The sequence below is a fragment of the Vicugna pacos genome, chromosome 9 (assembly GCF_048564905.1).
Source record: "Vicugna pacos chromosome 9, VicPac4, whole genome shotgun sequence".
In the NCBI taxonomy this organism is placed as follows: domain Eukaryota; kingdom Metazoa; phylum Chordata; class Mammalia; order Artiodactyla; family Camelidae; genus Vicugna; species Vicugna pacos.
Window position 1 is genome coordinate 48,442,491 of NC_132995.1, and position 26,687 is coordinate 48,469,177.

At 46.0% G+C, this 26,687-nt stretch overlaps 1 protein-coding gene across 7 annotated transcripts in view; it reads left to right on the plus strand.

The window, feature by feature from the left end:
• Nucleotides 1-2,002: 2,002 nt before the first annotated feature.
• Nucleotides 2,003-26,687, plus strand: part of WWOX (WW domain containing oxidoreductase) — an 897,467-nt gene continuing 872,782 nt past the window's right edge. For 2 of the 7 annotated variants that reach the window (XM_072967780.1, XM_072967779.1), the window contains exons 1-4: nt 2,006-2,459; nt 6,792-6,856; nt 7,661-7,718; nt 10,012-10,190. In XM_072967780.1, coding sequence (XP_072823881.1) covers nt 2,353-2,459; nt 6,792-6,856; nt 7,661-7,718; nt 10,012-10,190 — 409 coding nt within the window. In that variant the 5' untranslated portion in view covers nt 2,006-2,352. Of the gene's footprint in view, nt 2,460-6,791; nt 6,857-7,660; nt 7,719-10,011; nt 10,191-26,687 lie in introns of all 7 variants that reach the window. The other 5 variants (XM_072967781.1, XM_072967783.1, XM_072967782.1 and 2 more) reach the window with 4 other exon arrangements.

Here is a 26,687-nt window from a genome sequence, read left to right on the forward strand (position 1 = left end):
TAAGTGGAAAATATTTAACTTTATGAAGAATTCACTTTTAAAAAAACTCATGTTGTCTTTTTTTTTTTTTTTTCACTTTCCTGTGGCGGAATGAAAACCCCTGGGCATCCATCAGAGGCCCAGCACTGGGGAGCCCTGTTCTGGAAAGGCAGCTCGTGGGGTAGTGGGTTGAGAGGATGAATTTGGGGCTAGAGCCCTTGTTTGGGTGCCATCCCAGACCCCGCTACTTCTTGGTCACTGAGGGAACTGGCACAAGCTGCTTAAATTCCTTGTGCCCCACTTTCCTTATTTGTGAAAACTGGGCTGATGAGAATGGAACAAAGTAGTGTTAAGTGACTTGGCCACAGCTTGTAAGTGACATTAGCTGAGTTTGGTTTCCAAGTAAATGGTAGGAAAACCCATCACCAAAACTTTCCTCTGTCTCTGCACACCTATAGGTCTTAGAACTTCTTTCAGAACCTTCAAGCCATAGTTTATTGTGTGTTTATTGGTTTTATCCTATTTGATTGATTTCTTGATGCAGGAGGTGTTTGATTTTTCTTGGCTTTTCTCAGATATAACAGATGTTTTTCACTCATGTGTTTGAATGAATAATGGAAATACTAAGACACTTGCTAAGGAAGGCCACATTGATCAAGAGAAACCTGTTTGATACTCTTCATGTTGGTTACCTTCCATGAGAAGTTTATCAGAAGTTTATCAGCCAGGATGCTTCCCAGGTCTCCTTAACATGTTAAGTCTGACACCAAAGCATGAGGCTTAATTTCCCAAGGAACAGTGGCTTAAATTAAAGCAGGTTTGCAGAATTGTTGGGGCTTTTGGGTGTCTGAGGGGAAGGGAAACCACCAGCATCCTGGTAATGACAATGAACGAAAGAAACGTGGCCACGCATGAGTGATGCCAAACTGCTTTCAGCAAAAAAAAAAACTGATCAATATTATGTTCATAAATCTTTAGTTATTGCAGAAGTGATCAATCAAAAAGAAAAGTTCAAATGTAGAAATCCTCTTTGGGAATCGGGCTTTAGCCTTAACATTGTGGGAGGATAGTGCCATCTGGTGTGTAGTTCTATAACTACATGTTGAAATTTTTTTTTTTTTAACCTCCTCCCTAATTACCAATGTGTTTCAGCTGGCTTTACGAAAATAAATCATTCTTCGGGCTTCCATAAGGACATGTTAAAAACCTCGGCTCATTCCCAAGCTTAAGACTCCTCCAACTCATACGAGTCTTACAAGCTAAACAGGGTTCACCCTCGGATAGATTCAAAGTCAAAATCACATTCAAGCTGAAGTCCGAGGGATCAGAAACTATGAATAGAGGAAACCAGTAAGGAGAGAGAAAAACGTAGCCAGTGAGCAGAGATGGGGGCAGGAAACCATGAAACCCATGAGAGAACAAACAAACACAGGTCTGTCCTTGGGCTCCAGCAGGCCCTGATAACATTCTAATTTAGCTCATTTGCACCCTGATCATAAACTTTTCAGTAAACCTCTGTTGCTTGCAATGGAATAAGCCTAACTTAAAAAAAATTAGTTTAAATTAAGCGAAAAGATTATAAATCCTCAAATCTGGCAGGCTTACTTACACAATTCCCCAAATGCCTGAATGCCTTTCTTCTTTAACCTTCTGGTAGAGACCACTCTGGCTGGGAGACACTTTTCCAGGACTGGATCATCAGAAGATGTGGGAATTTGGGGTTTTAATGTTTCCCACGTTTTGCTGCGTTGTGTTTATATGCACAATAAGGTCTGTAAACAGCCTGGGTCATGGAACGCTCTAGAAGGTTTCTGCGCAGGAACATTCACTCTCCTCAATGCCCTAACAAGGAGAGGCTATAACACAGAAAGCCAGCGTCCGCAACTTTCCTTTTTCAGTCAGGTGTGGACTACACTTCCCAGAATGCCCCATTGCTGGAGCTCCTGCAGGAGTGGCCAGGAAAACGCGGAAGTGGTTACGGGTCGCCCAGCAACGAGCGGAGTCCTGGGCCGTGACTGGACGTCCACGCCCTTTGCCTGCAGCCTGGAGGTGGACGAAACTCGTCTCCTTCTGCAGACCCTTAGAGAGCTCACCGGCTCTTACCTCCAGCCGAGTGGCCGTGCGCGCTCGTCCATGCTTTCCCTGCCGTTCTACTCAGGTCCCTCCCCCTTTCACTCCGGCAGTTGCGAAACTGCGGAGACTGGATTCCGGCTGCCGAATCGGCTGAGCGGCTCCGGGCGGCGCAGTGCGCAGGCGCGAGCGTCTGGGACCCGCGGCGCGCGGCGCTCGGTTGAAGCAGAGTGAGTTCCTGGGCGCGGAGAGGCGGTAGCCGGCGTCCGAGCGAGCGAGTGACCGGGTGCCTCCTGTGCAGCCATGGCAGCCCTGCGCTACGCTGGCCTGGACGACACGGACAGCGAGGACGAGCTGCCCCCGGGCTGGGAGCAGAGAACCACCAAGGACGGCTGGGTTTACTATGCCAAGTAAGGGGGCCGCCGGGCCTGGGACACACCTCTCGTGGGACGCACCTGGAGCCCTGACCCCCGAATGCCACCTACGCGGGGAGGGCCGTGGTCCCCTGCTCGGACTTGGCCTGCACGGCCAAGGCGGCAGTGATTGTTGAAGAGCTGCCGGGGTCCTGAGGACAGGCCGGCCCCCTCTCTGAGCCTGGGTCCAGCAGGAGTCACCTGGCGGCCTCCCGGGCCCGCGGGTCTGCTGCTTGGGATGCAGCGCTGCATGGTGCAGGGAAGGCAGGCCAGGTTTATCCCCTTCCCCCTCCAAAATCACACACACACACACAAAAAAAATACCGACATACAGCTCCCTCCTCAGGGGTCTGGAGTGGGGACCTAGGAGTATGTATTTTAAACAAATACCTTGGTATAGCTATGTGTGTACACGTGTATGTTCTTATATATAAAATATAGCTAATATAGCTTTACTGTAGTTCTCGGGAAAGTTTTGCAAGCACCAGCAGACCTTTTCTTCCACCACTTACTGTGTGACTTTGGACCATTGGAAAAACTCTCCGTCAAGGTTTTCCCACCTGCAAAATCGGTTAATAGAGCTTTAGTTGAGGCACTGTATGTAAAGTTCGCAGAGGCCCAAAAATACTCAATGCTGGATAGCTGTTAGCTTTTTCTGCAGCTCTAACGGCACCTTCTAGGCGTTATTAGATATTAGAGACACCTGGGGACTACACTAATCTCCATTTCGGGTCTCCCCAGAGACCCTCACGCAGCACGCATCCAACATAGAGAATCTTTGTTTTTTAAGCCTTTCAGGTGAGACAGATTACCAGGAGGGTAATTCCTAAATGGGCACTTGCTGTTCCCTCAGTCTTTGCCCTAAGGGCTCTTTCAGCCCTCAGAGCTGAGCTTAAATGTCACTGCCCACGAGAGCGTGCCCTGGTACCGGCCCTGCACCCTCTTCTTAGAACCTCACCGCCCTGTGATACTCATCCTTGTCTGTCGGTATCTACCCACTCCTCTGCCCTGTTTGTGCTCTGTCTCTCCCAAGATTGTCACCTTCAGGAGGGCAGGGACCTTTCCTTGTTCCCCTCTGAATCCCCAGTGCTTAGCAGCCAGGACCAGAAAACAAGTCCATGGGGGAATGAGTAAATGAGTCCGTCGAGCGAAGTTTTCTTGCTGGGCTCCCTGGGCAGGCGGCATTCTCAGCCCTGGGGATGCGCAGATGCACATGGCTTGCATCCAGCATTCTGGGCTCCTCTGCTCCTGCTCTGGGTGAGGCCCATCCTTGTTCTGATCGCTGCCTTCAGAGCTCCTGACCTCATTTCAAGCTCACCTGGAGCCGAGTTAGGGCTGGAGGCACCTTCTCCTGTGCTCACTCTGTCCCTCCCCTCCCTTTGTGTTTGGTGGCCTTCCCCCTCTGCTTCCTTCCTAGGTGGTGCCCACTGGGCCTGGGGCTTGTCTTGCATGCCCCAGCTAGCCCTTCTGAGAGCTTCTAGGGAGCCCACGGCCGGGGACTCAGTCGTGCATATGTGGTCTCTGAAAAGTCCTGACCCCAGCAATGTCTGGGCCCATCGTTTACACTGTCTGAGGTGACAAGGCTTGGCGGGCTCCCAGCTTGAGGGATGCCTCTCTCCAGACACTCTCTTCAGCCCTACCAGCCTACTGGCTCGGGGTTGAAGGATGCCTCTGAACCATCCTGACCCTGAATTCTCAGCATCCCCCTTGATCATTCCTGACCTGCAAGTATCTGGTCCTTCTTTTCTGTCCTAATTCTGGAAGGTCACTTGTCCCTTGGGGTTTGGGAAACTTGGCTAATGGGCTCTCAGAAGATTTTTTTTCCTCCCACTGTGGCAGGGTCACGGCCAAGAACAGAGGCTGTGGCTCCCAATGAGAGCTCTGGGGTCCTTTGGAAATGCTCCTATGACTTCACCCCTCTTTTATTGTGTGGGGCTTCCCTACATGTCCCACAACACACTCAGACATCAAAGGAGCACACGTCACATGACTCAAGGCCCCCAGGCTGGGCTCCCAGGGAGGGGACCTTCTTGCTGCTGGGGGCAGACCTGTCACCAGAGAGAGCCTTACCCAGGGGGTGGGGACAGAAGGACAAGGTCTTGGTGCTGGGGGCTGTGGCTGCAGTCACCTAGGCCTTGCTGGGACCTCCATTCCCACCTGCTTTTCTTGTGAAGGCCAGGCTTCTTGGCAGCAGAGGGATGACTGGCCAGCCCCATTGGGAGATGGGTTCCTTGTCCACAGTTTGCTCTGGATCTCCTAGTTAACTTCAAGAAACTAGGCTTCCGGAAAAAAAAAAAAAAAACCTACAGGAAAAACCGACCCTTAGAAGAGCTTACTTGAAAGTGATATCCATGTAATGTAGTGTGAATTTAATTTTGATCCCTGTGGCTTAAATTAAAATCACTGTTAATTATCTCTTTAAATGACAAAACGCTTACTGAAAGAAAAGAAAAATAAAAGAGGGCTTATATTTAAGGGAGAATAAGATAACAGTTTGGGGACATGTGGTGTAATTTTCTGTTCATTAAAAAGTCATCGTAGGTTACAATGAAAAAGGAACACCTTTTAATGAATTTTTATATAAAAATTGGCTTAAAATAATGCTCCTGTGTGAAGGGTGCAGTTTTTACCTCTGCACACATGTTAACTCATTCAGTCCTCTGTTACGCCAAGAAGTAGGGCTGTTGTTGCTACCCCCTTTTCATGGATGGAGAAACTGAGGCACAGGGAGGTTGAACAGCTTCGTCTCCAAGGACACACGGCCGGTGAGTGAGAGAACCAGGAAATGTGGGCCTCCGGCTCTGAAACCCTCGTTACCACATTGTGCTTTCTTTTGCGAGGCCCCGGGTTCTTCCCTGGGGACGCTGTGCCTGCGGGAGCTGGTTGGTGTGTCTGGAGACCCCTTCTGTCGCCAGATTCCTGTTGGCATCTGGTGGGTAGAGACCAGAGATGCTGCTTATCACCCGCCGATGCCTAGGATGGTCTGCACCTACTGGAGTGCGGAGAGGCGGATGATCGTCCTGGGGAGTCAGGGCTTCGCTCTGTGCAGGCAGGATTTGATGGTGGTAGATGGGCTTGGTCCTTGCTGGATACCCTCCGTTTGTACAGCCGCCATCCCAGGGAGGCTGTCTCTTTGCAGCTGCTCTCTGAGATGGGCGTGATGCCTGGGAGGCTGGCTTACTGAGTCCAGGCCATGCGGGAGCTCAGCTCTTGGGCCTTTGGAGTCCAATGTCCACAGCACCCCAGCACCGGCCACCGAGAGTCTGCAGAAACACCGGAAGCCAGTGGTTCCTGGGAAGACCCTACTTTTGACTTGGAACATTTTACAGGAGCATTTACATGCTCTCTGTGTTTATTCTCTGTAAAATAACGGAGAGGGAAGGAATCTGGTTGTCAGTGATTAAAGATTATTTTCTCTGTTGGCGTGAGCACGTGACCTTTGCCTCTTGGAACATCCTGCTGTTTCCATGATTAAGTAATTTTGTTTTTCTCGACTCTTTGTCACCTGTTGACAGGTGTCTCTAGTCTGTCATTGGCTCACGGTTTTAATTATAACTGTGTGCTCTTTGGAGCTAAAATGCATGTTTGGTACAGAAGTCAGACTAGTTTGTATATTTAATTTGTTCAAAATAACAGGATTTTTGAGGGCTTTTTATATGCCAGGTACTGTGTTCAACCCTTCATACACAGTATCTTCATAATATTCTCCTGAGGTCAACACTAGGATTATTTCCACTTTGCAGATGAGGAAATTGCGGCTCTGAAGTTGAGTGACTTGACCCAAAGGCACATGGCTAGGTGACCTATGGGGCTGCCAAACTGCATTCTTAGTGACCTCTTGGACACAGTTAGGAATCAATGCTTAAAAAACACTTTAAAGTTGTATCTGTGGAAAGAATAAACATTTAAGAAGATTAAGGTTCTATCTAAGGATATCTACATACCAGCATTATAAGTTAGACTGACATCTTTCAGTCTCTCCTAGAATAAGACTAAAATACAGAGGGAAATATATCTCTAGATGTTTTGAGTGATTCAGTGTGATTCCTCAAGTTGACCCCTAGCCTGGGTGGCGGTCCTTTTCCTCCTGTTGCATAGCTGGCTGGTAAACGCAGGCTCTCAGGAGGTTTTCACATATTGCTGCTGCTTCTAGACCAGAGAATTGGATCTGATGCAAGCAGTAACCTGTTCTGAGTATTTCTGAACATCTGACTTTACTACTTGTGAGGAAGAGGATTATTTGGGAGAGAGAAAATTCAATGCAGTTGATTAACTTTCGGAAGTGTAACTTTTACTTATTGTTTTGTGGGCTTTTTTTTTTTTTGACAGTCATACCGAGGAGAAGACTCAGTGGGAACATCCAAAAACTGGAAAAAGAAAGAGAATAGCAGGAGGTTTGTATGTTGTTGTCCTAAAGCAGAGAATTTTGTATTTGAAGCAGTAATTAGATGGGGAAAGTCACAGGAAGAGAGGAAGCCATCAAGGAACCAGACTCTGACTCCGGGAAGCGGATGGGATTCCGTTGGGAGAAGTGATGTGATCTTGGGATGGAGTGGTGAGGGTGACTTCCTGCTGGCCTTAAATTAAAAAGTACTAAAATAATTGGGGTCTTTCACTCACAGTTCATTAGGTTTTCCTGTAGTTGCACTGTTTATAAAGTTGTTCTTGGTTCCTCTCTGGGAATGAAACAGACCAGAATTTCCTAAAGCTTGTTGTGACTTGCAGATGCTTCCGAGTAAGTGTGTGATCCACAGAGTAGACACGTAGGAAGGTCCCTGGCCTCCAGAGGTTCGGGGTCTATTTGAAAAGACAACATGTACCCATGCTAAAAACATGAAACTGCTCTATAATACCGTGTAAGAGTCATCCCAAGTCAGCATGTGCCTGGTGGTGTCTGCCTGCTATGGTAGAGAGATGTCCTGTGAATTCATTCAAGGGAGAATTCACCTTGATTGGAGCCACTAGTAAGGTTTTTGTCAAAAGCAGGAGCTGACTGGAGGGTTTAAGAAGGATCGGGAATGAAACAGTTGTACTTCCAAGCAGAAGGCAGGCTGGGTCGTGGGCCTTCTGAACCTCCTGCAGCTGGGACGCGTGACTATTGGTGGGGGTGGGGGAGGCCCGGGGCTGCGGCTGGAAGGATCGGCCTCTGTTCACCCCACCCCTCCCCATGTTGACCTGTCCTCTTTCCTGTATTTCAGATTTGCCCTACGGATGGGAGCAGGAAACCGATGAGAACGGACAAGTGTTTTTCGTCGAGTGAGTGTCTCCAAAGAAACTATTCTCAGCCATTTTGCTTTTGAATAGGAATTTTTTGGTAAAAGGAATATACCTTGACTGTAGAAAGATATTATATAGTGTGTAAGTGTGGTCGTAACAGCAGGGATAACTCCTTCTAACAATTTTTGTATTTTTTTCCTTCCATTCTTTATATATGCTTAAAAAAAAACCCAGAAAATATATTGCGTGAACTGTTTTGTAAAATGTGTTTCCCACATAATTCTTGTGAGCATTTTCTCGCATCCTTGTAAGTTTTTCAAGAAAATGATGTTTAACAATTATATAGTATTATTTTGTACAGATATATGATAATTTATCAGATTACCTCCTGGCTTTGATGTTGTTAAATTCCCGTGATGGGGCATCCATACAGGCAGACCTTGTTGTACTGCACTTTGCAGATACTGTGTGTGTTTGTTTTTTTTTTTTTTCCTTTAACAAATTCAAGGTTTGTGGCAACCCTACCTTAAGCGAGTCTGTTGGTGCCATTTTTCCAATAGTGTTTACTCAGTTCACGTCTGTGCGTCACATTTTGGTGATTCTCACAGTATTCAAAACCTTCCACCAACAAAAAGACTGTGACTCACCAAAGGCTCAGACGATGTTTAGCCTTTTTTAGCAATAAGGTATTTGTTAATTAAGGCATGGATTTTTTTTAGATGTGATGCTTTTGCACACTTAATAGATGACAGTATAGTGTAAAAATAACTTTCATGTGCACTGGGAAACCAGAGAAGTGTGACTCGGTTTATCGCAATGCTCACTTTATTGCATTGGTGTGGAAACCAAAGAATTTGTGCGACTCGTTTTACTGTGCGATAGCTTTGGTGTGGAACTGACCCTGCAGTGTGGTATCTCCAGACGAAGGCCGTAGTGATAAATAACATTTTGGGCATCCTTCTCTGTAAAATTATCTTTAGAATAATTTCCAATAACAAACAGCAGTGGTAACCACCTGTCTAGCACCTAGCATGAGCCAGGTGTGAGTCTGACCTGCAGTACTGGCTAATTCAGTCCCCAGAATGCCCTAAGGGAGGTGAACAGGCACGCCACAGTCCTGGCCGGTCACCTCCTTCTCTGACCCTGTTACAGTGGTGTGCTGATAAATGCTTAACAACCGGTTCCCTAGGGGAAAAAGCCTGGATTTGCTGCCGGGGTGTAAATACTTTCACCATATCTTATTTCAAGCTACTGAGGACTTGAGAAGAGATTTGCACTTTTGGCTCCGGCATCTCTCTGTCGTCTGCATGACACTGGAGCCAAAATGCTGACCTGGCAGCTGTGGTCATAATCAACATGAATGTTGGATTGTTCTTGGGTCTTAGTATTTATGGGGTGATGAGTATAGATTTGATACTGTATGTAATTTTCCACACACACATACTACAAATACATTTTAAGTCATAAAATCGCATCTCTTTCTTTTTGAAGAGCTCTCAGTAGTTTTTAAGAGATTTTGAGGTCTGTCTCAAATCCCAGGATTACATTTAAAATGTAAAAAATAAATTCTGTTACGTAAGGTGTAACCTATTAATGTGTATGTACCAGTGTATTTTAGTATTGTTTCCACAGGATTTATAGTGACTCCAAATCAAAACTAGTGTGTGTGTGAGAGTGCAGTCTTAAAATGAAAATCATTAGAATTTTAGTCGCAGGACAGTTTCATATTTACTGCCAGGACTTTTTATCATTTTGAGTTTTCTGCTTCTCTGTCAGTCTTCTCAGGCCCTTGTACGTTAGAGATTTAATTGAAATCTACTGAAGAGAGTGCCTGACAGATCTTATAGCCACATTTACATGAATTAAAAAAAAAAAAAACCCGGGGCAGAGTCTAGCTCAGTGGTAGAGTGCATGCTTAGTTAGCATGCACGAGGTCCTGGGTTCAATCCCCAGTACCTCCATTAAAATAAGTGAATAAACCTAATTACCTCCCCACCTCAAAAAACAACAACAACAACAAAAAAGCAAAACCCGAAGCCTCTTGCACTGTTGCGATCTGAGGCTACAAGGCAGTGCCTGTTGTGCGCTGCAGCCTGCTTCACAGGCAGTTCTGACAAAAAGGATGCGATGCCTGCCTTTCTAGGCAGGAAGAGAATCCTTCTGGAGGCCAGAAGACAGATTAAACAGACCCCAGGTCTTCGCTGGGTTAAGAATAAGCCTTCCTGGTACGTGAAAAACGGGGTTGGCCTGGTCTGCCCTCTCAGACTGTCTCGCGGCTGTGAGCGCCTGTGTCCACGATGGCGGGTTCACTGCCTTCTCCTCTTCTCTGCAGCCACATCAATAAAAGAACTACCTATTTGGACCCAAGGCTGGCGTTCACCGTGGACGATAACCCTACAAAGCCAACCGCCAGACAACGTTACGACGGCAGCACCACGGCCATGGAGATCCTGCAGGGCCGGGACTTCAGCGGCAAAGTGGTCATTGTCACCGGAGCCAATTCAGGAATAGGTAGGCCGGGAGCTGACGGTCATTGTCACTGTTAGTCCTAGTTCTGTCTCTGCTGTGGTGAAGCCCCCGCAGTTGAGCTCTGATGGAATTCTGGTTAGTGATTCTCTCCTCTGCACTATCGTTTGGTTAAAATCCTGGCCTCTTTCCCCATCCGGTGTTATCACGAAGGGAAGGCCACGGAGGGGACCACCTTGAATTCTCCGAAAGCTGAACACTGAGCTGGGATCCGAGGTTCGGGCAGCAGCTCCGTGGGGGAGAGGCTGACCTGGTCTGCGTGCTGCGTGGACGTATCTCAGGGACCCAGGTTACTCGGCCGCGTTGATTGGAGATGGACTGACGGGAAAAGCAGCAGCGAGGCAGGGCTTTGGAACAGAGGGCATTGCAGGTGTCAGTTGGTCACCAAGAGTATCATTTTCCCTTGAGAACAGGATCTTATTTCTTTACAAAGCGGGAGAATCAGTCCGTGTCGTAACCTCTGAATTAACCCTGGTGGTTGCCTGTGTTTACCCCGGTGACCATCCGGGGGGAGCGGGCTGGAGGGGGCCGGGAAGGAACCAGCCGCAGAGCAGATGCTCGAGTGGGCACTCTCCATATGATTTTATTCTTTATTGTTTTGGTCCGTTTACATCAGTTTCTGAATCCATAAGAACCAGCTGCTTTGAGTAAGGATTCACATCTTCAGTTTAATTTTCAGAGACAAAAGAATGGAGTTGCATTTAGCTGTCTTCTGGCAAGTTCTCTCTGTCCTTCTGACCCTGCACCACAGCCCCCTCCAGACCCCCCCTCGCCGGCCTTCTCTCTCACCAGCTTTGTCTCCTCACCCCTTTGTGCTTCTCCTGTCCTCCTCCTTTCTCTGTCTTTCTTCATTTCCAGTGACCCTTCCTTGACCTTCCAGAAACATTCCCTGGTCTCATGGGGCAAGTCCAGGAGGGGAAATGCATTCTTAGAGGATCAGCTGTTCCGTAGCACAGGGTCTAAAATCTAACAAGCTGCAGTCCCAGAGCAGGACTTGTGACCGTACCTGTCTTTTAAGGCAAAGAATCCCATGGGATTTTTTTAAAGATTGGAAGAGGTTTATTTAAAATCAACTCTCAGACCTCATCCTGGGCTCAGAATATGTTCAGTCCAATTTTCTGAACTGCACTGGGGTTAATTCTCTATAATTGTCGACAGAAAAAAACTGATGATGCTCTATTAAAAATACTGGCTGGATCCTCAGTCAGCCAAGCAACAAGTGTGTTGTGCTGATGGCGTTTGCTGTCGTGTGAGGGTGTGGACCAAGACAGTGCAGAATAACTAAGGACAAATAAGGACTTAAGTAAAATATCTCTTTTTATTTAACACTCTGTTAAACAGAAAATTAACTGAAAGATCTCATTCCCTTCATCTTTCAGGCTGGACAGTTTTTTTCCTCTTGTTAGGAGATTATGTGACGACTGAGAGTTTCCTGCAGAAGTGTTCAGACTGGCTCTGTCTAACATGTGAAGGGGTCTGGCTGAAGCTCTGTGGGGGATGGGTAATGTCGGACTGATGACCGTGAGCCAGGACCCGTGTGCAGAGAGCTATGTGAGGCTGGGTGTTTAATCATGGTCAGAAAGGAGGTGGCGGCTCTGGGGCACTGACAGTGAATGCATTGTTGATCAGATCGGACCTCGGACATATTTGATCAACCTCTGTACTTCCTTACAGCTCTCACTGCTTTTTCCTAAGATCCTTAATCTGTTTCATGGACTGTGCAAGTCGGTTCCTGTGGTCCAGTCGCGCGTGGTGGCGAATCCTAAAGCTCTATCCAGAAGGGATGCAGGGGAAGGTCTCAGGGCACCCCTACCCATCTCCCCAGCTCCAGCTTTCCCTCAGAAATTGCCTTCAGCTCTCCCTCATCACCCTGTTGCCCACCCCCTTGAGAAGCCTCAGTCTAGGGGAGCACTGGAGATTTATATCCTTAGTTTTTGAAATGATACGGTACCGAGCATTCCAGGTAGTCAAATACTCGCAGATAACTCTGAGTCTGCCGCCATGGCATCGGGCTGAAAGGAAAGAACTGAAGACCAGCACATGGCCTTCCGTCCTCACTGTCAGCTCTTACGTCCCAACAGCTGCCTTACAAAGTGTCCTCACCCAAGTCGGCTGTGGCTCCCAGGTAGAGTCCTTCCTGCTCTTGAACTCTGAATCGTGCCAGTTTATAAATTGCTGTCACCACCCTGTTTCTGCCCCTTGCGGAGCGCGGAGTGAATTAGGCGCCTTCGTTTCCAGCGCTTCGGGGCCTTCGGGAGCGATCTTCTGCGCGGCCTTGGTGGTGTGGGTGCGCCCTTTCCTCTTGTCACTCACGGGGCACTTCCCTGCATGCCGTGTGAGCTGTCTGGTCGTCAGCCCGTGAGTGTCCTCTTGGAAGCAGAGTGGGCTGGAGCAGAACATACCGCTGCTTCTTTTGAGGGTGATGAGCGCACGACTGAAAACGCAGGGAAGCCAACTGGCCTTTCAGAGGTTGCCTTACAGATGCGGTGTTTCCGGTGATTCCTTGTTGGTTTGAATTCCCCACAAGGCACCGCTTTGTTGGTCTTGCCGCCTGGAAGCCTCCCTGTCATGGAGGGGGACGTCGGGAGGTGAGAGGGGACACGTTCCCCTGATGACGGGGGTTGTGCTGGGACACCACCCCCCTCTGGAGTGGCCTCCACAGGTTTCATCTTGTCACCTTCCTCCCCGGCTGTAAGTGACCGAGAGCTGTATTTTGAACTTTGGGTGTTTCATATTCCTAAGGCGGCCTTAATTCAGCTTCAGAAGATCGGGGTGGCTCTGGTAGAAGAAGGGTTGTGAGGAGATGTCAGAATATAGCATTTGAGTTCGTGGACGTTTGTAGCCAGATATTGCTGTTGACTGGATTCAGCCGTCCACTGGGGGAGACAGCAGACTGTGGTCCATGCGCTAAATGTGACCGTTACCTTGTTTTGCAAGTAAAGTGTTATTGGGGCCTGGTCATGTCCACATATGTCCGTTCTGTCTGTGGCTGTTCCCATGTGACTAGAAGAATTGCATAATTAGGGCAGGGACCCTGTGGCCTGCAAAGCCTGAACTAGTTACTGTCTGGCCCTTTATAGGAAACATCTGCCAAGCCCTGCGTTAGGTGATCTAATCCCTTTCAAAGTAAGGTGACCCCAACTTTCTCTAAATCAGCCAGAATTTAGACAAAATTTGGGTAAACTGGAAGCCCTGGGCCACAGGAGGGCTTGGCAGCACATTATATGTGTCTGTGGGGGACGTCCCGCCAACATCCAGTCCTGTCTCAACTCTGTCCCTCTGTCTAGGGAGCTGCAAGCTTTAGGATGTTGCCCCTTCAGAAACCAACTCTCTTCTCTCCCTGACCTTTGTTCACCTGGCATTCTGAACCCGGAGAGCTTGGCAGCTTGAAAGCTGTAGCCTGCGGACCTCTCTCTGTGTGGAGATCAGCATCTTGGTATCCGGGGGAGTCACCTCTTCACCCAGCGCCTCTCCTCACAGACCAGTCCCGGCTGCCCCCCAGTAGAGACCAGGGAGGAGTTCGTGTCTGTGGGTGCTCAGTGTAATGCCGGGCAGGGCAGGACCGGGCAGGTGTTCACAACTTTCCTGAATCAGTGGCTCGATGGCTCTGATTTGGTTAAAAAAAAAAAAAAAAAGAATGGAAGTGGCTTCACCATGGTGATCATTAGCTATAAACCTGATTGCAGAGTCTCAGGAGAGGGGGTTCTGGGTGAAGGGATTTCCCACTGTGGAAGGTCCTGTAACATCTTTTCTGATTCAGCTCTGCCTAGAAATAGCTCAGTGTAAGATGCTGCCTTCTTAATTCTGAGGGCCAACACGTGCCCCTGAAAGGCAGGATCCTTCTCTGAGGCGTTAACTGAGCACCTGAACATGGGGCAGTACCCACCCCGTGCACTGTCTCCTGGGAGCGGGGGTGTTTGCCGAAAGTCATGCAGAGTGCTGCAGGGAGCAGACTTCTCATCACTGCATGTCAGGAGTGAAACCCAGGTTCTGCCAAGCATCCATTTAAAAGCTGTCAACAAGTTCGCACAACTTAGATATTTCAGTCTAATAATCTTCATTGGCATTGATGATAAAACTGTCTTCCTAACTTCAAGTGTTAGATCAGTAGTCGTTAACATTTGGTTCTTAAATCCCTTTCAGAGTGTGGTCAGGATAAAAAGTTCCTTCGACCTTTTGAACCTTTTTAACACTGGGCGGCCGCAATGTTGTGACTTTAGATCTAGAACAGCCTTGACTGGTTTTGATTTTTGAGTCAGAGGGCCCAGTAACAAGAAAAAACTGTTCTTTGCCCCCCAAACAAATACAAGCTGTGGCCACCTTGGAATATACCAGTAAAATGTATTTTAGGACCGACACTTCAATTTTCTGTTGACACTTCTGTTACATATCACCTCCCTAAGGTTTATTATGGGGGGAGTCTAATAATGTGTGTACATGTATGCACACACTTAAATACCAAAATTTATATACTTTGAAATATAAAAAATGTTCAAACTATCAAAGTCAACCCCAAATTTATATTTGAAACAAAGTGAAGGCATCAGATTTCTGTGCTGGAATCCCAAAGTGTTGTCATGTAATGTTGAAATTGGTTGTTTTGGCTTAGAGAGCATGTTTTTTTTTTTAAAGCTTGGGGTCTTGTTCGTAAATCTTACGTTGAAATTACAGTGTGTAGCGTGGTTGCCATGTTCTCTTAGCCTACAGATCACCACCGCGATGAAGTCATACCTGGTGTAAGTTCTGCTGCTTCTACAGCGATGCGGGGAAAGTGCTCTTCCTCATGTAGAAAAGTGGATTCATTCTTAAGATTTTAAACCCCTGCTTCACAACTATGAACCAGACTTTCTTCCTCCACACCCTCCGACCTTTGTTTTCTTTTCCACACCTGCTGTCACGAAATTTTACCTTCTAGTCTAAACCATGCCATTGACTTTTTTTTTAAACCAATTATTTCAAAAGATCCTGTAAATTTAAGGCCGCAGGCTAACTTATAGTCGTTTTCTTGGTTAAAACTTACTCATACGGGATCGTTACACTTGGGATCTTGGAACGCCTGATTACAACTGCCTTTCCGGTTGCCAACAAGACTGAAACGCGTGGGATCTGGACATTTATCTTCTTTTTAAGAACCTGGTGCTCGTTAAGTAGAGGAAACTTTTCTGAAATAATCGAAATCTTTTGGGAATTCAAACTCCCATTTTTTAAAGTTAAAAACATTTGTGACCACTTCTCTTTTATGCTAAAGTATACCAGATACTGTAAGTAAAATGATTTTGAAATTATTTTGTTCAGAGAAATTGTTGAGATTTTGGAAAGAATTGGAAAAAGTCTTTGAATGATACTATATAAAAATTGAGAATTAGTGCCTTATGAATTAAGCAACCTTTTCTACATCTAACTATTCTACGTTTAACTATTAGGGAAATCACTTAATCAGAGTGAGACACTGTATCTAAAGGAAGAGATCAGTTGAAATATTCCAGTGAGCCTCATCTCATAATTTTGGTAATCACATCTAAACAACTTAGTTAAAAACAAATAATGTGTGTATATAATATATAATGGTGCATGAATAATGTACGTGCCTCCTTAGATCTCAGCTGAAACTTCTTCGTCACATGAAGTCCGTTGAATTTCCTACCTGCATGTACATTTAGATTTCAGTCTCTTTGCTACAATAGCAGCTTAGCAAATATGGATCATACAAGCTGCTTGCTGTTCATGCCAGAGTGGTTCAGAATCATAATTTTAAAAGAATATTTAAAAATATTTATGCCCTCACATATAAAATGTGTTATCAGATTTGAAAATTTTGGCCGTTATTTTACGTCATTCCCAGTTTAAATAAGTTGGTCTTGTGCTGTCACGTGATACAGTTGTCACAAAAGGGTTTTCTACCTGTTTTCTGTAAATTAACCTAAAGGAGCAGTATCTTCGTAGAGCTTTATATCTCTTTTCCACTAGAGGGCTCTGTTGCCCTTCGATACAGTAAAACAAAAGTGGTAGCATCTCAATACAGTTTTCCCTCTCTCCGGTCTTGCTTTCTTTTTTGCTAAATACTGCCTTTTACTTTTCCAGTGCATCTGTTAGATCTCGTACTTCTTGGTGAAAGAGTTCAGACTGAAGACTGTTACTAGTGTCAAGTCTGTTTCTTTTTCTTTCTCTTCCCCCCTCTTTTTTTTTTCTCCCCCTGGTATAAAAACCGAGGATAAAGAGACCCATTTAAAAAGACCCATTGTATTCAAGGAGCAGCCCATTCTGCCAAATTACACAAGGGATGTATTTTCGTGACATTATTGGTTTTGTGTGTGCTGGCTTATCAATAATGTGATTTTTCTCTTCTAAGTGGAAACTGTAATATTTAAATATTAATACCTTTGTTTAAAGTTCATTTAGAATGCCTTGGTGATCCTAAATTTTTTTTTCCTAAAGAATATTGAGTTTCTCTGCCTCCCCCCCGACCTACCCAGTATTATATAACTTATTCTAGTTAGGTTGTTTAATCCTGGTATGTTCTTGGACTAGAAGAAAGTCTGTCCTTTCGGGCTTAGTATATGTTTCTTAACTAAGAGAGAGCATGTTAAACCCAATACTTAACTATGAAGCAAATAGCCAGTATCTGCACATACAAGATCTTAGGGAGGGTGGTTTCTGTTTTGACTCTATTAACTGAAGTTGCCGCAAGCACGTTCATTGTATGCTTCAGCTTTCAAACAGAAATTTGGCCCAGAAAACACAACACTTTTGGCTTTATAAATCAACTTATTTTCAAATTTTAAATGGGGACGAAATGAGTACACCATGTTACATACTTTTATTTACATTACTGTTTTTCTCAGCGACTTACTTTTTCCCTCTTTTGGAAACGAAGGAGGCAGAAAGCATCTTGAATATACTTTTAATATTGCAAAGCTACTTCGCTAGAGTAAAGGGGTTTTGGTCGTTCATTGTGTGTCAAATAAAAACTGTTACAACTAGATGGCCGTCGTGGGAGTTATTGCAGGTTTTGTGATGAGAGACGTGCCGAGGGTTGCAAGCCCCATGACAGTCGGCCGCTCCTGTAGAGGGGCACGGCCCACCCCGGCCCCTGCCGGCCTGCAGCCCTCAGTCAGGCGCTCAGAGCCGAGTCCTCAGCCTTCCCCAGAGAAACGACTCGGGGTCTGGGGGTCAGTAAAGGGCCCTCTTGCAGAGGTCTCTTAAGTCTCTGGTAGATTTATCAGAAAGCACATGCCAAAAACTAGAGTTTCTTGCCCAGATTAATTTTCTTCCTTTAGTTTAACACATTCCACTGGGTTTCGTAAAGGGCTGGTCTTTATCTGCACAGGCCTCCCTAAAGGAGCTGACTGGGAAGGGGCCTCCCGCTTACTGTCTTGTGTGACAGGGTCTAACCTCATTGTTCCGGGTCTGTGTTGCTTGTTTGCCAGCCTCTGCTGCTGGGCTTTCTGGATCCTTCTTTTAGAAGCCATATTCAGGTGGTGCTGTCTCTGATAGCAAGTCAAAGTCTCCTCCCTAGACTCGGAGAGGAGACCTAAGATAGTGTGCTCAAGCCAGAGCGGGTGAGAGGCGGGGGGACAGGAGTGCTCGTGTGTGAGAGATGGTGGGGGGACTCATTCCAGTGCTGGGGTGGGGTGGCCTGCCAGGTGGATGGCAGTGGGCCTTTCATATGAACAAATTACCTCCGGGAAAGAGGAACAAAATCAGAATCAAAGAAGTTTCTTGTGTAGTTGATGGAAATGGAAGTTAAAACTAGTAAAATGCTTTTCATTTTCACCCTCCTTTCTGAAATGTGCTGAATTATTCCGGATTAGTAGTTATTGGCCACTGTAATACTGTCTGATATTGATAGCTCTTTAGAATTTATGAATACTCTGTACCTGTTGTCTTAACTCTCACCCCAGCACTCACAGCTCTCCTGAAAGTGTCAGAGTGAAAGCACAGAGAGGTGCGGTGACTTGCCCGAGATCACACAGCTCTTGAGCGGTGGGCACCTGTAGAACTAAACCAGGGAACTTCTGACTCTGTGCCTGGGGCCCTCTTCCTTCTCTTTGCTGCTGCCCTGTTCCGAGGGATAGGCATAGTTCTGACCAAGCTTTTCCCAAGCAGTTTATCCAGTCCGTCTGAAATAAACAAATTGATCTTAACAAGTCTCTGAAAGCCCCCTCTGTGCCAGGCTGCTTGCTGAGTGTGGTGTCTGCAGGGAGGGCTGTGGCCGATGTGAGCTCTGAACTGCTTTACGATCGTGGGTTAATACACTGACACTTTCCCAAATTCCCTCTTTGGTGTTAATGTAAACTAGGTGTTGGGGAAAAATTACTGGAAACAGGGGTGGGTGTTTGTCAAGTTCACATATATGCCAGGTGTCAGGCTGAAATTATTTGTTACTGTTAAAAAACATGTGTTTCTTATGGAAAACTTAGAAAAGGCAGATCACTAAAAATAAAAATAAATGCAATTAACAACATTGACAAAAAAAACTCCTGGAAATTCTTAGTAACCAGAATTAGCTGTTAATAAGTAGCATATACGATTCTAAGCATTTTTCCCTCCCTTTCTTTCCTTTTGTGATTTTTCTATTTAACTGTGGTCATGAGCCTTTTTCCCTGCCGTTGAATATCCTACAACATCTTAAGTGGTGACAGAGCATCACATGGTTCTAGCCGTTCTCCCTCTGTGGCACATTTGGGTGCATTTCAGCTTTTTGATAGCTGTGGAATGGAGATGAACATTTTGTAATTAAATGTTTATACCCATCCGTGACTATTCTCTAGTCTTTATTTTTTGAAGTGAAATTGCTGAATCAGGGGAATTGTTTCCTAACCTTAAACCTTGATCTGTTTTGTCAAACCACCTCCCTGGAAGCTTGTACCAATTTAAACGCTCCTTTACTCTGCATCCTTGCCAGTCTTGGCATTTAGCATCTTTTAAACAGTATCACTTAAATTTGCCCGTCTCTAATTATTAGGAAGAGTGATCAGCTCTTCCTGTGCCTGGCCATTTGTATTTTTTTTTTATGAATTGCCTTTCCATCTTGCATGCATAAATACTGGATATGTATTGATTGCTAATTGATGTCTTGATTCATGTAGCATAATATAATTTTCCAAATGTCCCTTTCTCTTAGAAGTTAATTTGTCTTATAAAGCGTCTGTGACTTTAAGTACACATTCAGTCTGGTGATTAAGAGGAAATTTGTGAGAAGGAGGTTGGCCTCACTCTCCAGTTCGCTTTAGTAAAAACTTTGAGGCATATGTCTTGTCTTTTACACCAGCTACAACTCAAAGTGTGGGCACCGCCTCCTAATACTTACACTTAAGAAGGGAGCACCCCAGAAAACTCAAAGATGGCCAGGTTACAGTGGAGGTTGAGTCCCCAGTTAGCACAGCAGGCGACAGTAGGTTCTTTGGGTTTCGTAGATTTCCCCCCAGATCTTCTGTTAATGACAGTCACCCTGCTTCAGAGCTTTTCTATGCATTATCTCATTTGATGAGCCTGGCTCCTGCTTGGTGAAATTGTCCCTCTGCTGAAAATAGCTCTGCCGTCCGGGGAAGCTTGATAGGTAGCAGGTTTCTATCTGGAGAGCCAGCAGGGTGCAGGGGCAGACGTGACCTAATTTCGAAACCTGGTCCAACCACGTTCCTGTGAGGCACTTGGGCTCAGGAGCCCTCCTCCTCTGAACACTTCTGCATCTCTGAAACATGGATACCTTTTCTGCTTTGCAAAAGTCGGGAACTCCAGAACGCCCCAGGAACTCGGCTCCACACTGCAGGCACTTTGTAAACGAGTCATTTCAGAAACGGGAGGCGAGGCGGTAGAGTTACTGAAGTGAGTTGGTATTTTCCCAGCTTCCTGGTTCTCAGCTACTCCAAAGGCAGCCGTAATATCTGGGAGTTTGTCCTAAAATGACCTTTCTAAATAACTTTTAGGCATTGACTTGTCTTTGGTATGAAAAGAAACATTTTAGAGATTTTTTTGGTTGGGAGTCAGAGGGTAGCTTCATCCAGAAAACAGAATCACATGAAAGAAAGAAAAAGAAAAGGACAGGGTTCTTTTTGCTTCAGCCAAGAAAGAAAAAAGATAGATTAAACTTGGGGGTAAGAAAGGAAGGACAACTATTAAACCTTAAATGAATGCTTTACGATAGCATCTTTATGATGAAAGTTTGGCCTCAGAGCTCTGGTCCACTTGAGTTGTGGTGGTTTATAGAACTGCCTGGTGTGTTACAGTATAAACGTCCAGCTTAGCTGCCCTATTTGCTTGGTCCTCCTGCAGGACATATCTGTGTTTGAATAGAATTTTATCAGCACTTGAAAAGGTATGATGAATTTTATTGGAGACCCCTGGGACGCGTTAGGAAGAGAACTGGCTATGAGACAGGTTGTCATTAACTGTGTGACCTGAGGCCGGCCACTTAACTGCCTAGAGCCTCCCTTCCCTCATCTGTAACATCGAGGGGATCTTACTTGGTCGCCCGCTATTTTGTAAATGGATGAAATAAAATGCAACGTGTAAATATGGTAATGAAGGGTACTGAGGATTTATGTGGTTGCTTGCGGCTGGGGAAAAAAATCAGCCAACGGTTGTCAGAAAAGAGAATCCTACAGGAGGAGGCTTTAGGTTTAGGAGAAGGGGGAGGAAGGGAGTAACTTGATTCCCTGATGGATGGAATAAAGCGGGATCTCTCGATCTTTTTTTGTGAGGACACACTGAGAGGTTTCAGCAGGTACCTTCTCCAGGGTTCAGAAAGGTAACCAGGCATCTGGTACCTTTGTCGAGCCTGGGGCCCTTGATTTGGTGGCGATGACTAGACAGTTTTAACGGAGGCTGTCCCACCCAGAGGTGACAGGCTGTGACTCTAGCCAGGTACTCAGGAGCAGAAACCTGGGATGACGAGAAGGCCGTCTCTGCGGAGGCGGAAACGGCCGTGGGTTGTAGCGTTTAGGTTTCATAGGTGGAAATACTGTCGGTTCTTGGACAGCGCATTTTCTGGTCGCCTTGAGTTTCAGCTGCTCAGACAGAGCTGATACAGATGCAAATGGGAAGAGTGAACTGGGTGCTGTTTGCTTATGTAACAGCCACAAAATTGCCAGCAACATCTCGAATCTGGAAAACTGTTTGCCTGGTGATCACATGGAGCAGAAGAATGAAAACAATCACTCTCTTTCAAGCAAAGAGACGGCTCTGTCAGCCACCAATGGGCTGTAAGGATGAAATCTCAGAACTTGTTGCATCTTTCAGTCTAACGTCTCCCGACTGCCTTCAGCTTTTCTGCATGGCTGCGTGGTCCCGTAGGGCGGCCCTGGCTTCTGCATTCAGCAGCTAGGTGTGAGCGGCTTCAGTCGGCCGAGAGAGCGTCCCTGTGTTCCAAACGGCATCACAGGAAGAAAAAGAAAAAGAAAAAAAAAAAAAAAAAAGAGAACCGCCACGATAACTTTATCTGTTAGCAAAGGAAGTTTCCATTCTGAGTCCATGTATGGTGGCCAGATTGAGTGTTTGACAAGGCAGAGAAGGCTGTTAACAGATTTGTATGGGGGAACATCTCAGTCAGGGAGCGGAGTCAGGCTTTTGGCAACAGATACCATCGCTCCAGCCGAAAAAGCTGACTTGGGAGCTGTCAGTCGCTGTGCCCCGGGGCCTTTCTCTACCAAGCCTGGCCATTGCTACTTGCTCGGTGTTGCCTTTTATTGCCTGTGGCCTGACCGAGGAGGCACTTAACCAGAGGAGACCAGCGCTGACGGCATGCCGTTGTCGTGGGGCTTTGACACTCACCCGTGTGCACACACGTATTCTTTTACTTAATGATGAAAACAACACAAGCTGACTTTCCTGCCGTTCTGGAGGTCAGAAGTCTGAAATCGGTCTCCCTGGCTGAATTCAGGCTGTCGGCAGGGCTGGCTCCTTCCCGAGGCTCTTGAGGGGAGTCTGTTCCCTTGCATCTTTGGAAGCGCGGTCAGTGGCCATTCCCTCCATCTTCAGAGGGTCCCTCTGCGTTGTGCTTCCACCCTCGTATCACCTGCTCCTCCCGTGTAGACTCATCTCCCTCTGATAATGTGGGGTCCACATGGGTAATCCAGCATCATCTCCCCATCTCCGGACCTCTATCTTCATCACATCTGCAGAGTCCCCTTTGCCATGCAGGGTGAGTCGGGGGGCCAGGATGTGGGCGTCTTCGGGAACTGTTACTCAGCTGCCACAGAAGGTGATGGATCGTCTCCAAGGACTCTCCACCTGAACTTTGGGTTTTTACATTCTGTCAAGGCTGCAGGGAAAGTGGGCAGACTTCTAGGTAGTATTTGGATATACAAATTCCAAGCAAATTTTTTATCTTTCATTCTGCAAAATTTAAATGTTAGCTGAAATTTTGGAGTGGCATACTCGGTCTTCAAGGAGTGACTTCTAGATCTCATCTGTTAGGCACTATAAAGCTGTCTTGCTTGGATTGAAGAATTTCTGTTTAATTTTTCAGAGGTTACCACTCGAATTACCATATGTTCTGTTGAAACCGTCCATAGAGTAGTACCTGAAAGTAAGATAATTTTGAACTAACTCCTGAAGAAGAAATGCTGATGGCTTTAAATAAAGCTTGAACTCCTGAAGCTTCCAGGTTGCATAGGAGGCTCACCTTAGGGACGCGAGCTTACAAAAGCAAGGGGTGTGCTTACGAGGCTGAGCTGAGCTGGAAAGGGAATGAAACGTGACAAAGTTGTCACATACAGAAATAAGCGGTTCCAAGGAAACATATCTTGTATGCCTTGTCCTGGTATTAGCGAGGCCCGTGTGTTTTCTTAAATGTTCCTTGACGGTTCCCTTTAAGAATGGCTTTATATTGTATGGCTCTATGTGTATGTGTGTGTGTGTGTTTTCACGCTGGCTGTGAGATTCAACTCTTGTGACAAATAAGAAACAGCAAACATGGTTCATGTTGACTTAACCGTTTGCTTAAATATTAATACTGCAATTCAGAGTCAGCATGCTCTCAGGATGGCTTGGTTTTAAAGCCTGTGATAGAAAACTATCTGCTTTTCCTGGTGGCATTTCTCTATAGCCCTGAGAAATCTTGATTGAGAAGTGGAGTCATATTTTTAATTCTGGACATTGCAGTAAACTATAGTATGGATGTTACAAGCCTGTTTTCTGTGCGCATAGTCATGTAATGTTTGCTGAGTTTTGCCTAATCCCTAAGTCTTTGTGGAACCATTATATCCTCTTTCCTTCGTTTCCTTAATCTTTTTTTTTTTTTTATGATGACAATCGTTGTGAGATTTTTCTTTTTCTTCACTTCTGTTATTCAAAGCCCATCTCTGGCCTGATGTGTCCATTCTCTGTTTAGTTTCATGTTTTACTTTCATCTCTCCGTGCATCAGTATCTGTCATTATGGTATTTCAGCTCTTAAAAGAGTCTGGCAGTTGCCAACTTTCTGAGAAAATAAAGCACTCCACCGTTGGGATGTTCCACTTATGCCGAGTTAAAAAAAAAAATCACGTCATTTGGCTCAGGTCATGGTGATTTAGGTGCCATTTGTCATTAATAGCAGGGACTAGCTTCCTTGTTGTGAGGAGCATAACTTTGGTTTTAGAAAGCTCGATCATGTTTTTTTCTCCACGGTAGATGTGAAAAGAACCAGGAGAGTATGAGGATATTTATAATACTGTCACACAAGGATCCGACTGTGGAGTCGTCTGCCAGAGAGAAAATTCAGAAGAAGGCGTTGAACTGTAGCAGGAGACAGTTTCTGGTGGTAGACAGGGCGCTGGCCCAGCCAGAGGGATGAAGCTGGGAGTGATGTGCAGATAGAGGGATGAGGTGTGGCCTACATACTGAAGCACCCCAGTGCTGGGGAGCGCAAACCCTGCGGTGTAGGCCCACCCAGCTCCACTGCCCTCTGGATGAGGATCCGCCCCTGCTGAGAAACAGAGGGTTCAGACTCTCTGCTCAAGCTCCTCCTGGAAGTGCAGCGACTCAGAAGTAGTCGTTTTCCCAGCAGAGGATGAGGAGGGACGGGTCAGCGTTTAAAATGTGCAGCATGACTTTAAACGTCCAGCCCAGAGCTGGACACTAGCCAGGTCCAGCGTGGTTGACCAGATGTAGGGGAGGCCTTCTTTCTGAAAGGGGGCAGGTGGCTTTCATTTCCTTGAAAATGAACGTCCAAAACAGTGTTTGAGTTTCCTCTTAGAAGCGCAGAATAGAACCGCAGTAGAGAGAGAGCTTGGATTTTCCCCTAGGCTGTCTCAGGTTTTCTTATCCCAATAAAGGAAATTATGTTAATTGTGTTCAGATACTAGGGGCCAGCTCTGTCGACTCCTGTCCGTTTGATCATAGCAGTCTCTTCCATTCTGTGAACCGAGATTCTTTCTTCCATCCATGACACTGATGTAAATCAGACCTTTTCTTTCTGCTAAATTTTTCAATTATCAAGAAGCTGAAAGAATAATTAGACAACGTATTACTGGGGGAAAAAGTTAAAAAAAAAAAAAAAAAGAGAAAACCTTCCACTGAAACTGATCCGAAAAGATAATAGGAGGGAAAATGACATTTGTGGGCATGTCTGATTCTCCTTGATGTGAATTCTTTTAGGAGCTGAACTTCCCAGCACGTGGGCATTTATGAGACTGGAGATCTCTAGGGTAGAGAATTCACCTTTGTAACTGGAATTTATTCCCCGTGCAGACGCGGGTAGATGAGTGTTTTATATGTGCCTGGTATTGAATGATGGGGGGTGTGTGATAACTGTATATAAAATTATATTGAAGTCCAAGAGGTGCTTTTATGACGGCAGGCTGGAAATGGCACCTGATTTTCTTACGGCTTTTTCACGTCCGTTTTGATGAATCTATTTATTACTTCTATAATGAGTAGTACACATGGTTGGTTAGCCAAGTTATTGAACTTTATCAACCTTGGCTGAAATTCACAATGCGTGCCAAACTTGTTGTAACATGTAAGAAATTACATCTGGGCTAAAAGGTTCAATAATGATTACTCTTGTAATGGAATCTTCTACAAAGCATGGGATTTCATGATATGCCTCTGCTTTTTAAAAATTACGGTGATGCAGTGAAACAAGGAGCAACCTATAGCCGAAAGAAGGGATTCCCTTGTTGCAGAGACTCAGACTTAGGCTCACTCGGCTCCCAGGAGGCGGGGGGCCCGCTTTCAGGTCTCGTCTCCTGAGCGTACACTTGGGTGTCGGCTCTTTTTAGACCTCACACGAGCAGCCTTGATCACATGACTTGTGAACCGTTTGGGTCTAGAGGTCAGAACCTTATAGTGTGCTGTTCTAGCCCAACTGTTTATAAATTCCAAACTGATTTGAAATGTGTCGCCACACTCTTCTGAAATTACAGGGACTCGAGGTACATAGAGCGTTTGGCTGGAACAAGAGGAATCCGAGCTCAGCTCTGTCAGATCCCTGGGAAGGAGGTGCTGGGGCTTGGAGGGTCCAGCAGATAACACATTTCCCCTTCTCCATGTTGTGAGCTCCTTGAGAAGCAGGACAAACCGCAAGGCTAACGGAGGGCGAAAACATCACCTTAACGACTAGTGGAGCTGACCTTGGAGAGCCTGGTTTACACCTGGAGGCTGGTGGGCTTTCTGGTCCTGAGCACCAGCGTTAGGGAGGGGAGCGGGTCATTGCTGGGTCCCCCCCAGACCACCCTGTGGGCAGAGCCCACCCCTTAGGCCCACAGTAGCAGAGCAGAGCAGGGTGGCTCTCTCTGTAAGAGGAGAGGAGGGGCCAGGCTGGGCGTGCCCACCTCTCACTCCTGGGTTTCCAAATAGCGAGCGAGGGGAAGAAGGGGTTAACAAAGGTGGGCTCCACTACCTAGCTTTGTTTTATTTATTTTATCGAAGTTTAGTTGATTTACAATGTCGTGTTGATTTATGGTGTACAGCATAGTGATTTAGTTATCCATATCCATATACATTTTTATATTCTTTTTTATTTTGGATTTTGAGCCCTTCCTCTTTCTTAGATAATTAGACAGCCCCCCCCTTTCCTTTTAGCTTCTATACTTTCCATCCTGCCAAGTCTGGGGCCTCCTCCCATGTTCTTCACCCCTGAGTGTCAGTTTCCTCATCTGGGAAGGGGGCACCATGACACCAGCCTCGTAGGACGTCAGTGAGACAGAATGAGAGCCCCCAGCACGATGTCTGTCACCTTGTATTGTTCTCTGTGAGTTTCCTTATCTATCATTTTATTACTAGAACTCAGCTTTAAATTCACTTTCTTAACTGTTTATTGTAGGCACTTTCCTACCTACGCCAGCACAGAGAGAAATATGTTTTTTTCTTAAGAGGTGAAGAGGGACCAGTTTAAGGTGCACCCTTGTATGAAATAGGGAGGAAAACTCCCTTGAGTTTTAAATTCATGAACCAGCCTGCTGAGGGACGGCTTCACTCATCACAGTCTCTGTTCCACACTGGGCATTCGATGAATACTTGCCGATTTTATTCGACTGCCCTTGGCAGTGTACACGACTGCC